Genomic DNA, 11,426 nt, shown 5'->3' on the forward strand with positions numbered 1-11,426 from the left:
ACCCTCCATCTGCATATGGTGCTATCTCAGTGTGTGCATGTCTCGGAGACAATGTCTGATGGACTAAAAACCAAAGGTTGATTGATTGATTGATATAGTCTAATAGCCCAGTGGGCTTTTTCCAATACCTGTAAACTCCTCAATAGGTGATTATCTGCCTATGAATGCTTTCATGTCCCTGTCGAACAAAGAACCCGAGAGAAAGAAAAAGAAAGGGAATGATATGCTTGTGTACATGATCTGTTCGAAATCAGCAGCCATCAGCACTTGATGCCGTCCATCGCTATGCTCCCATGTCAGTGATACCCAGCAACCTGCTCAATGTACGTGGCGACTGTCGAGCCCAATGCATTCCGCCCGCGTTCAAGGCTGTCCGTGCCCGTGTCCATGTCCGTGTCCGTTCAGTTTGTGACCCTCTTGCTCCTTTCGGTGCCGTCGCTTCTGTTTCTCACCATCCTCGCGCTCCTGGTGTTCTTCAAACTCCTTCGTCGATTTCCCAGTGTTCGCATGCCCCTCTGTCGCCCTCTTGGCTTCGGCCGCGGCCCCTCCCGGCCCCTTCATGTTGATGATGGTTCCTGGTCCAGGAGACTCCCCTCGCAATCCCCTCGGATCCACTCTGAACCGCGAACTTTTGGGCCGGAGTGATGACGAAGTTCGATATATTCCACAAGGCTTCGCTGGCGTGCTTTCCTCAACACTGCCTGGGGTGGGGGGCGTAGGGTTGGAGGTGACACGTTCTTGGGCTGCGTCGCCCTCTCCATTGACGACAGCGGGTGGCGTGAGACCGGCCTTGAGCCAATTGCGGCCACTGGCAACTCTTCGTGCCTGATGCGATGCTTGAGGCGGCAAGAGCACTCCAAACCCAGTGGATCGAAGGCGACTGTGTGGTTCTGAGTGTCCATTCGCGCGGGCAATTCCATTCTGTGGCCGACTCGCAATCTGACGATATAGTGTTGGCTGGCGTGCTTGTTGTTCTCGGTCTTCAGCCTCCCTGACCATCGCCTGAATTTCGTCAAATGTCATATTAAAACTCCACGATAACCTGCGCGCCGTTGCCATCTGGCGGATTTCGGTCAGAGCCGTGTGGTCATCGCGAAGGCGCTCCTCATATGTCGGTATCGTGGCTATGGACGGGGTTCTGGAGTACAGTGTGTTGTTGCGACTCGGTTCGTCACAGAATGGTCCATGGGTCTCTGCATGCCGGTGGGAATCCTCCGTCCTCATGCCATTTGTTGCTGGGGTGCCGTTGAGTGGTATCTGGTCCGCGCTCTGACTCGGAGATCCGGTGTACAGCTGTGAGAGCTGTTGCGAATCAGATGCACGGAGGATCGTGTTGACCGGCACAGACAACAGCTCAGCGTCGGGCGTTCTCTCCGTGGTCAAATCAATGGAATCGTAGTTTGTGCCTTCAGAGACAGGGTTCGGCATCAATGCTCGTTCGAGCTCCACTGGATCTGTGCCGCCAGGCTTGGGCTGCTCGAATTGGGCACACTGGCACCACACCTGCGTGTACATACGCCAGTCATACACGCTGCCTGGAATAGTCTCTTCATTCTCGTCTTCCGCATTGGGCATCTCCCGGGCAATTCGTGCAAAGGCAAGTAGTCGGGACGACGTTGAGAGGCACAACAGATTGCATGAACCGGGTATGTCAACAGGAGCAGCATGAGGCTGTGTCGTGCTTCCTTTGGTATTGACAGCGCTGGGGTGGGATCTCCGTTTCGATTTCCCTTTGGACCCAGGAGACTTGTTCTCCTGCCGTGGCTTTGGCGGCCCAAACACTTCGGCCAGTCGCTTGGACTTCAAGACAATCACCTTGGATTTCTTGGGGGATGGAACTGCGGGTGACGGAGGCTTCTCCGCCTCAGCAGCAGCATCATCCGCTTCACTGTTATTCGCGGAGATAGAGTACCGGAGCTTTGATGGGATTCGAGCAGCCGAGTAGGAGAGTCTCGCGGATTTGCGGGGAGGAGCAGCGTCTGGGACATCCTCGGTGGCGGGACGCTTCTGAGCGGTTCCAGAATCGGATAATAGCTTTGCAGTGGGTTTCCGTTCTCTCCGAGAGGTTCTTCGAGAAGGCGTCTCAGGAACATCGTGTGGTGCCTCTTCTCCTCCCACTTGAGGCGGAGGAGAAGACGGGGGTTTGGCTGGTTTGGGATCTGCTGTCGGTGGATTTGACGGTACCTCGAGAGTCGGGTACGCTGCCTCAGGTGCGTCCTTGGGCAGAGTAGATGTCGTTGAAGGTGCCTTGAGGGGAGATAGGTCAAAATTTGGTGGCGTGTGCTCAATTATAATAGTATCCAACAACGGCGGCGGCGAGGCGTACCGTCTGGAACCCAGAGCTTGAGCTTTGGCCGTCGGTTTGCGAACGCGACTAGACGCTCGTCGGTCACGAAGATCGATCACTTTGGGTTGAAAGCGACGACCGGTCGAAGACGGGCTGTGCTTGTTGCTGGTGGTGGCTTTGGGCTTCATGGTGGCTGATGACACGGGGTTGGTGTTGGTGGCCAGGGTGTCAGCGTGATCACCCGGGTCGCTCACCGACGTGGCACCGCCAGCAGACGTGCTGGTGTCAAGGCTTGACTGGGTGGGACTGGGAGTGGCCGAGTCAGTGAGAGAAGCAGAAGTAGACGCTCTGGAGCGAGTTTGACGCTGGGTGGTGGTGAGTCGAAGGGAAGGAAGCGTCGGAAGCTGGGCGAGTTTGCTCAGGACCATGGCCGTTTGACCACCCGAGGCCACGGCGGGGGCAGGCAGAGGCGACGAAGCAGACGTGGCTGCTTGTCGACGAGAACGAGATGGGGGATGGGCGCTGAAGGAGCCCGAAGCAGGGCAACGTTGGTGTCGAGGGAGAAGGTGAAGGTCCTCGTCGCGAAGGACAGGGACGAGAAGGACGAGAAGGTGGCTCAAATCTTGGTGTGGGTTCCTTCCCAAACAGGCTTAGTGTCGAATGTTGTCGTGTCCGGGCCACGCCTGTTGGTGTTGGGGCTGCAAGCGCCTGGCCTCGTCGTGAGGCAGAAAGAAGAAGAAGAAGAAGAGATAGAGGGAGAGAGCAAGGAGTATCGTATCGTATCGTATCGTGGGAGCTGACAAGGAGAAAAGGGCAACCGATCGTCTCGCCGGCATCACAGACAGAATCTCCGAAATCCCAGGCCCAACCCACTGATTTCCAAGCCGACGTTGCTATGGATTCATTCACCTGGTCAAGAAGACACATCGATATTACAATCAATGTGCTACTATTCTTTATTGACGGTCTGGTCCTTCTCATCACCCGCTTCGACGGGCCGTGTTGCTATTGTGTGCACGGCCTCACCAGTGAATCCTCACTCCCTATTCAATGGCACACGCCTTCATCAATAGGAGCTGCCACACCCTGACCACTGGTGTATTCATCTATGTAGTTGACTATTATCCCATCTATGTAACTCACAAGCTCAACACCACCGGTCCCTTCTGCCCCTTCAGCTCCCCTCTCACATCCTCCAGTCTCCTCCTCTGCGTGCCGTCTTCCTTGAAATTCCCCTCGTCCAACCAGTCCTCAAACCCCTGCTTCACCCCTCCCTCCTGGAACCAGTCGTCGTCGACCATGGCAAACCAGCACGTGTCCCTCGACCGTCCCTTGTAGACCATGTGCTTTCGGAAGATGCCCTCAAACGTGAACCCAAACCGGATCGCCGCTCTCTTCGACGGGCCGTTGAGATTGTCGCACTTCCACTCGTAGCGGCGGTAATGCAGCGTCTCAAACACGTACCGGGCGACCAGGTACATGGTCTCGGTGGCGGCCTGGGTCCGCTGCAGCCGCGGAGAGAAGAGGATGTTGCCGACCTCCACGACGCGGTGGCGGGCGTCGATGCGCATCAGGCTCAGCCAGCCGATGGGTTTGGCGGTTTTCTTCTCTACGACGGCGAAGAACATCGGGTCCTCCGACTGAGACTTGGCCGTCACCGCTTCTTCGAACTCTGGGGAGTCATAGGGGTTGTCGAAGAGGTAGGTCCACAGCCGAAGGTTGTTGTCGCCTTTCACAATGTCGTAGAGGTCGTGGGCGTGAGAGTGTTTCAATGGCTCAACCACCACTGTGGTACCGGTCAAAGTGACACGGGATGGCGGGAGACCGGGAGCACAAGAAGGGACTGGAGGGCCGATCTCCTGGTGCATGTCTGCTGCTTTGTATCATCGCCGTAAGCACCTGCACGAGAGGACCATCGATAGAATGGGCGCTAATACCTGCTGACCTGGTCGCATTGGGACTGGCCGAATTCATTCTCCTGACCTGCAGACTGCAAACTGAGGCGTCGAAAGCAGATTTCTGGTTGTACTTCCTCTGGGAGGCTTTTTTCGACGTATGCGGCAGTACGGCGTTGTTCTGCACGACTTTGAGGCTCACTAGGCTGTGTGAGCTCGCCCCCGGTGACGCCTGGACTGCCTAATCCGCCTCTAAGAATTGAAAGGAAAGAGCACTGTCGGTTTCAATTGCGGCGGACACAGGTGGAACACGCCTCCTGCTACAGGTCTCAGTAGAGGTGGAACGCAGCGTTTGCCCTCCCTAGTTAGACAGTTCGGTAGGGAGGAAACAGAGCCTACCGGCTTTTGGTGGAACTTTAGATTAGGCGATTATGTGCCTTCGAGGGCCGATCCGTCGTTACGGCGTCAGCCAAGGCGAGTGGTTTCATCGTCATGCCCATACTATCACAGCATCTAGGACTCAAGTCTGGCATGGCTGGGAATTGGAATTGAATCGAGGTCTGTTTGCTGAACACACACCCTACAGATTATTGTCGATGGTATGTATATCTAACGACGTCTGCCTGTGATGCCCTACTCAATCTTCGAACAACTACTGACATCTACGTGGACTTCAGATTGAAGATCTGTTCAACTGTCGAAGCGGGTTGAAGCACGATTGATCGTCGCTAAGACCGAGCGAAGGTCAAGCAATATCACTCTTTACCTTGAGTACCTTAAGAGCACGGCTTGTGCATCAAGAGGGCCACAGAGCTTGGAGCGCTCATCGAAGTCTGCCAAAATCAGTAAAACACAACTGCACACATGACATCTTCAAGCATGTCACCGGCGGGCACCCCATTTTAATCTGTGCTGTTGATAACGGTGCGTAGCTCACCGGTACATATATATCAAGCACTTGGATTGAGCATCAACCATGTAGGTGTATGCGTTGCTGTTGTTGACGGTGCGTAGCTCACCGCAGACCCAGCGGACCCGATGAGGACGGCTGGAACTGACTAACGTGGACTATCTGACAAGATCTGCTGTTTTTGTGGCGGTGGAAAAGCTCACCGTAGGTTCCAACGTACCAATATGTAGGCACGCACGTCGTTTGCTGAAAGGAGTAGAGTGTGAGTTGACGGGTTTACTTCTGATAACAGCGTTGAGGTGCCACCAGTTGATATACCCGACCTCAGGGATTCCAACAAAGGAGGGAGTGCTGTTGTTAACGGGGCTGAAGCATCCCCGATGGGGTCACATGTGTTGCGGCGTTGGACGAAAAGAGGTGTGCGGGTGTTTCCCAGACTCTGCTCGGTGTCTTGCTGTTGAAGCATCTTGTCGCTCCTTGATGCTCTTGCAGTTGTGGCTTTTCGGTTGAACAGGTCGCACGACGAATCTGCGCAGGTCGAATTTTATCGTTGTCGCATCAGGACGACAGACACCGAACAATCGAGGGCCAGGCCCTGTACCTTAAAGCGTAGGTTCTTCTTTCTTGAGACCAGTAATTGTCTCCTTGTGTTCTTTCGACAGCTTTGTCTTCACAACAAACAAGCTCGCAAGAACACCGAAAGCGCCCAGAACCGTGAACATGATGAACATGTTTCTGATGCTCCAAGCGAACGCTTCCTTGACTGCAAGTTCTTGGGCGGGCGGAAGGGTGTGTGCCACCATGACGTTGGCGCCTGCGTTTTTGCCCGACAGTTGTTCCAAGACCGACGGCGGCAAGCCGATTTGTTGTAATGATGAGCGCCGAAGATCCATGCTCTGCTGAAACACGATGCCGCCTATAATGACGCCCAACGACAGTGCCAGGCTTCTAATGAAGGCTTGTGTCGACGTCGCAGTGCCAACATCGTCCTGGTGAACACCTTGTTGAATTGCGATGAGGGGAGGCTCAAATAGCAATCCCGAACCAACACCTTCGACGATCTCAAATCCGATGATGGTGCCCGTCGAGGTGTGCGCATTCATTAAGACGAAGAGTCCGGTTCCCAGGGTCATCAGGATAGTTCCAACCCACATGGACGGTCGGTACTGGCCTGTACGATGTATAATCACGCCATTGATGACTCCGGTGCCTGCCGTGGCGACGATAAGCGGAACGAGAAGCACCCCTGATCGAAGAGGTGAAGCTTCTTGGACACTTTGGAAATATAAGGGCAAGTAATATTCGGCGGCAATAAAGACCTGTGTCGAGTTTCAGCACAAGTTTTGATACGTGGGCCATTGCAAGCTCCTTACCATTCCATGACAGAAAGTCACCAGCATAGTTGCAATGTTCCTCGTTCCGAAAAGGGACAGCGGGATCACAGGGTACTTCGCCAGCTTTTTTTCGCTGTAGATGAAGACAAGGACCATCAGGGCGCCGAATACAATGAGGCAGATGACTTTGGCTGAGCCCCAAGGGTACACAGATCCACCTAGGTCAAGTCCCAAGAGCAGCATCACCGTTACACCAACAATTGAGACGCAGCCGAACCAATCAATGGCTTTGACACCATCTAGGACTGGTGTTCGAGGGTTGTGGACGTTGAGAAATGGCAACAGCAGAAGGAAAGCTGTACCAGCGATGGGTAAGTTGCAGTAAAAGCACCATCGCCAGCTGGCCTTTTGGGCAAAGGCACCTCCCAAGAGAGGACCCACGGCTCCGCTGAGAGCCCAGATTCCTTCACACAGGCCGAGCCACAAGCTCCTCTCGCGGACACTGAAGAGATCGGAGATACCGACATTGACCATGCAGATGAGACCACCTCCGGCGGCACCCTGGATGCTGCGGCCCACAATAAGCATCTGCATGTCGACGGCGGCTGCACATACGACAGAACTGGCGAAGAAGACCACCACAGCGACGAGGAAGATGGGCTTGCGACCCCAGATGTCGGAGAATTTGACCCAGATGGGAGCAGCTGCAGCATTGGCTATGAGATAGGCACCGCCAATCCAGATGTACCCGGCTGCCGAATGAAGCTCGGCGGTGATTTTGGGAACGGCAGTAGCGACAATGGTGGCGTCAAGGGCAGCCACGAACAGTGACAGGTAGAGAGCAATCAGAATCATGGTGAGGCGAAATTTACTGCGAGGCTGCACCTGCTCAGTCGGCTCGGCCAGTTCAGAGAGAGGTTCGATAGGTACATCGTCGATTGACAGATTTTGCATTCGCTGGGCTGGACCGATGATGTCGACCTCTTGGACTTCCTTTGTGTCCATGAGGGGCGTCTGTTCCCAAGCGGGATCGTCTGCCTACTTGCTTGCCAGATATATACCACGACAAGAGAAAGAATTGGGTCAGAATTGGTACAAGTTGTGAGGGCTAATGGAGGGCGGCGAGAAGTTGGAAAAACTAAGTAGGGGGTGTCGGGGTTCCCAAGAGCCTAGCAGAACGGGAGCATAGAGGGAGTGGGTTTCGGCCTCTATAAGTATATGTATACCCGGGGCAACCCTACTAGAGTCGATCTAGCTAAGTCGATCAAAGGGCGGTGGGAATCCAAGTCTTAGGACTACTGAACATCAGGGTGAGGTCTGTAGGAGCGGAACCATCATCCTTGTGAGTTGAGCCGAAGTCCGCACCCAATGTTGGAGTACGAGTTAACTTCTCGTAATCTGAAAACCTTTGTGGTGCCTTTGTGCGTTTGGAGGCAAATAACAATCCGTCATGGATCGACGGGTGTGGAGACGGACTGTTGCCGCTGCCTGGCTCATCCTTCGAGATGCGGCTGGTGGCGGGAATGGTCACCCATTATGGATATATAAGCTATACATGTACTGGGTGAAACGAATCGCCATATCCATCAACGGCAGGATCAGGCGTCAGAGAGCCCAGCTTCCATCATTCGATCTGGGAGCTCCGTCATATGAGAATAGGTAGATTGATTCTACAAATTCTGCGTAGCATGGATAGAGTTTCTTGACGGCTCCGGAGAAAACAAAACACAATCACAAGAGGATAGACATAGCCCTAGGGGTTGGTAAGGGGCATACTGAGACAACACTCAAGGCCTTGAAATATGAGCGTCTCCGTGAGGTTGTGCAAGTGTTATGATTGAACAGAGAGTACTTGGGGAGGCACTCTCATCAAACCCTCATCGTTTTATCGCTGCAGCCTTGAATCTGCTGACTCTCCGCCCGTTCTCATCTTCCAAAGGGGTTATCTCACCGTCTTCACTGTTGCCTAGAAACCCACCATCTTGAGAGTGTATGCGTTTCATCCTGTGTTGTTGGTATTCCATTGCGATCTCCCGCCGGTGGTCCTCCACAGAAAAGTCATTCGGGGCAGGAGCTTTTGGTACTTTGGGAGACGGGCGCTCTACCAGTTGCGCAGAGACTATTGTGGACGAAGGGTGAGGGGAGGAGTCTTCGTCTGTGATACTGTCCGTAGGAAATGTCATTGGAGAAGCGATCTTGGGCGTCTGTGGTAGCGATCCCCGGGCGGCCTTGAACCTCGACTGTTTGGCGGCCTTCGGAGCTGGAGGTGCCGGGGCAGCAAGCTCTTGTTCGTCTTCAGTCACTCGCTCGATGACCGAATCTTTGATAGGGCGCAATTTTGGTTTTTGGGTGTTGTTTAGGGGTGGTTGGCCAGGCATAAGAGTTTCGCTTGCAGCAGGCTTCTCAGGAGCAATATCCAGGTCTGTGGAGAATGCCACCTTCTTCTTGTGACGCTTCTCTTTGATGGAGTTGTCGACTTCAGCAGACTTGCTCAAGGCAGGCTTCAAATTGCCCTTCTTAGATCTATCGTGTCTTGCAATAGCTGCCTTCCGGGCAGCTTCAGCTGCTGGTGGCCGTTCCGCATGCTGGACTTGCTCAATTGTTGCTTCAATTTCTGGTTGAGGGCCAATGTTCTTCAGCCCCAGCTTCTCCTGCAGCTCCTCCATTTTCTTCTGATAGCCACGTGGCAAAGACAGAGGATGTTTGCTCTTGCCGGACTCATCTTCCGACTCGTCTTCCTCGAGATCTTCGTCCAGATCCATCTCGGAGTCAAAGGTCAAGTCGTCTTCATTTTCGTCGTAAGACAGGTCTGAAGCATTTTCTTCCAGCTCAAGTTCGGCTACAATCGCCCCGACTTCGTCCAAGCCCCGCGAGTATTCGAGCATTTCTCGGCGTAACTGAGCCTCAGCCTCCGTGTCGGTCGGATTTGTCGGGAAGATGTCTGTTGGAGGTTTCGCCTCGTGAGCTGTACCAGTCATTGGTCTGTTGTTGGGATAACTCTTCTCCTCGCCGTCTTCCTCATGGTACGACGCGGGCACCTCCACATCTATTGGTGGAGGCTTGGCTTTTGTGATGGTACCGTTCGTCTCCTGCAGATCTTGCACGCCTGCCCTCTTCAATACGTCTATTAGCTGCGGAGCATCCGCTCCTGGCGTCTCTACTTTGCTGGATATGACCCGTCCAGAATCATCGAGCTCCTCAGTAATTTCGGCTAGAGGAAGGCCAGCCTCATCTCGATGATCAGGCTCCTCTGCAAGAAGCAGAGCATTTCGTTTCTTTTCTGCGTCAGAGAGCTGCTTCCGTATTGTCTCAATATTCCGGATGACATAGTCTATACGCTTTGATAACAAATCCACAAGCTGAGGCGGTTGGCGAGGTCGGGAGTTTCTATCCCTTAGCAGTTCCTGCAGCTCTTTTTCGTCGATCACCTCTGGCTTAAAATCTCTTGCTGCTTCAAGGCATTCATCGGCAGAGGCATTCTCAGAGACGCCCAGGAATTCTTCTTTAAGTCCCTCGTAGTCGATCTCAAGAGTCTGCCAGTGTCGCAGTGATTTGCGGAGTTTCGCAATGTTATTCTCGAGCTCGACCCGCTGCAATTCAACGCGGGCGAGTGCAGAGTCATCCATCGCCCTCGCCGGTCAACATAAACCGAAGATTGAGAAGAGAAGGTAAAGTGAAAGGAAAGGTGTGAGTTTTTGGGAGAAAAATATTGGAGAGAAAGAAGCCTCGCCGCCTGGTACTTGGGAAGCGCCACCCGAGGAGACCGATTTGTCATTACAAATCGTTGCCCGGTGCCGTGGTCATTTCACTTCTTGCTCCCACTTGATGCCCGTGATCTCTCCTCACTTCCATGATCATTACTCTCGAGCCGGCAGCTTTGTATCTTTCGAGATGACACATCTTGCAGCGTTGACAGATATCGGGGATTTTGAACGTCGAACAGGTTGAAGGTGACCGCCTTCGATGAAGGGAAAGCATCATGGACGACGATGAATTGACCCGTAGGACTTCCGCATAGACGAGACAGGGAAACATGCTGACATATATCACTCAGCTCCAAACAAGTGCCCTGTCTGCGGCAGTGATCCTCGGACACATCCAGGACTTCGCTTCAAGATCAATACGAAATGCTATCATCGAATCTGCGAAGGTTGCGTGGACCGGAACTTCTCCAGCGGCAAAGCCGAATGTCCGGTTGGAGGGTGCCATGTCAGTCTCTGGAAACGAGAGTGGCGGACCCAAACATTTGAAGATTTGAAGATCGAACGCGAGGTGGAGATTCGGAAAAAGGTGAATAAAATGTAGGTCATTGTCATCCCTCTTCGTACATTTCGACCTGACATCAATCAGCCTTGATCGACGGGAGGAAGAATTTGAGTCGAAACGTGATTACGACGACTTTCTGGAGCTCCGAGAAGAAATTATAATGAACCTGGTCCTGCGAACGGATGTGGCAGCAACAAATCGCAAACTGAAGGAGTATGCCATCGCAAACGGTCTCAAAGTGGATGCAAACGAAACGACCGAAGCGGGGTCCAAACCCTTGAAGAAGAAGGACGTTGATCCAACTATCGCAGATCCAAGTGGTCTGATCAAGGGTCTGAAGAAAAGAGTCATTCCAGTGGCTGTGGCTCCATACGACCCCTTTATGGGAATGTCACGCAATAGAGATTATTACGAAGTCAAAGAGAGCTACATTGCTCGTGCGAGGGGGAAGCCTGCGGAGGCCATGCTGGCGGCAGGTTACGACTTTGGGCAATACATGGATGAGTGTCTTCTCCGGGCATTCGCGGGACTGGGGGTTTTCATTCAGGATGAGATGGCGGCGAAGGACAACACAGCCGTTCCTGTGCCAGGCACCACAGAGGTCAAGAGCACAGACGACGTGTTTTGAACAGCCAGGAAGAAGGGGTTTCGATAGACGCAGCAATCTCGGGGAAGAATCTCAGCCCATCATCTACATATAATACTTTGGAGGTATAGGACATTTGCTCGAATGA

The 11,426-nt window shown here is 53.4% G+C and overlaps 5 protein-coding genes across 5 annotated transcripts; 1 reads left to right on the forward strand and 4 right to left on the reverse strand.

Annotated features, from left to right (window-relative positions):
* Positions 1-363: 363 nt before the first annotated feature.
* AYL99_10784 (hypothetical protein) lies at positions 364-2,715 on the reverse strand (the record flags this gene model as incomplete). Its single annotated transcript, XM_018842290.1, has 1 exon — positions 364-2,715. One exon carries the CDS (start codon positions 2,713-2,715, stop codon positions 364-366), a length of 2,352 nt encoding a protein of 783 aa, XP_018688451.1.
* Positions 2,716-3,426: 711 nt separating this feature from the next.
* Positions 3,427-4,155, reverse strand: AYL99_10785 (hypothetical protein; the record flags this gene model as incomplete). The annotated part of the gene is made up of 1 exon (XM_018842291.1): positions 3,427-4,155. One exon carries the CDS (start codon positions 4,153-4,155, stop codon positions 3,427-3,429), a length of 729 nt encoding a protein of 242 aa, XP_018688452.1.
* A 1,539-nt stretch (positions 4,156-5,694) lies between these two features.
* Positions 5,695-7,431, reverse strand: AYL99_10786 (hypothetical protein; the record flags this gene model as incomplete). Its single annotated transcript, XM_018842292.1, has 2 exons — positions 5,695-6,411; positions 6,466-7,431. 2 exons carry the CDS (start codon positions 7,429-7,431, stop codon positions 5,695-5,697), a joined length of 1,683 nt encoding a protein of 560 aa, XP_018688453.1.
* An 872-nt stretch (positions 7,432-8,303) lies between these two features.
* AYL99_10787 (hypothetical protein) lies at positions 8,304-10,052 on the reverse strand (the record flags this gene model as incomplete). Its single annotated transcript, XM_018842293.1, has 1 exon — positions 8,304-10,052. One exon carries the CDS (start codon positions 10,050-10,052, stop codon positions 8,304-8,306), a length of 1,749 nt encoding a protein of 582 aa, XP_018688454.1.
* A 353-nt stretch (positions 10,053-10,405) lies between these two features.
* AYL99_10788 (hypothetical protein) lies at positions 10,406-11,320 on the forward strand (the record flags this gene model as incomplete). The annotated part of the gene is made up of 3 exons (XM_018842294.1): positions 10,406-10,427; positions 10,481-10,727; positions 10,777-11,320. The coding sequence occupies 3 exons, from the start codon at positions 10,406-10,408 to the stop codon at positions 11,318-11,320; spliced, it is 813 nt and encodes a 270-aa protein (XP_018688455.1).
* Positions 11,321-11,426: the final 106 nt, after the last annotated feature.

The sequence above is a fragment of the Fonsecaea erecta genome (assembly GCF_001651985.1).
Source record: "Fonsecaea erecta strain CBS 125763 chromosome Unknown Scaff12, whole genome shotgun sequence".
Taxonomy (NCBI): domain Eukaryota; kingdom Fungi; phylum Ascomycota; class Eurotiomycetes; order Chaetothyriales; family Herpotrichiellaceae; genus Fonsecaea; species Fonsecaea erecta.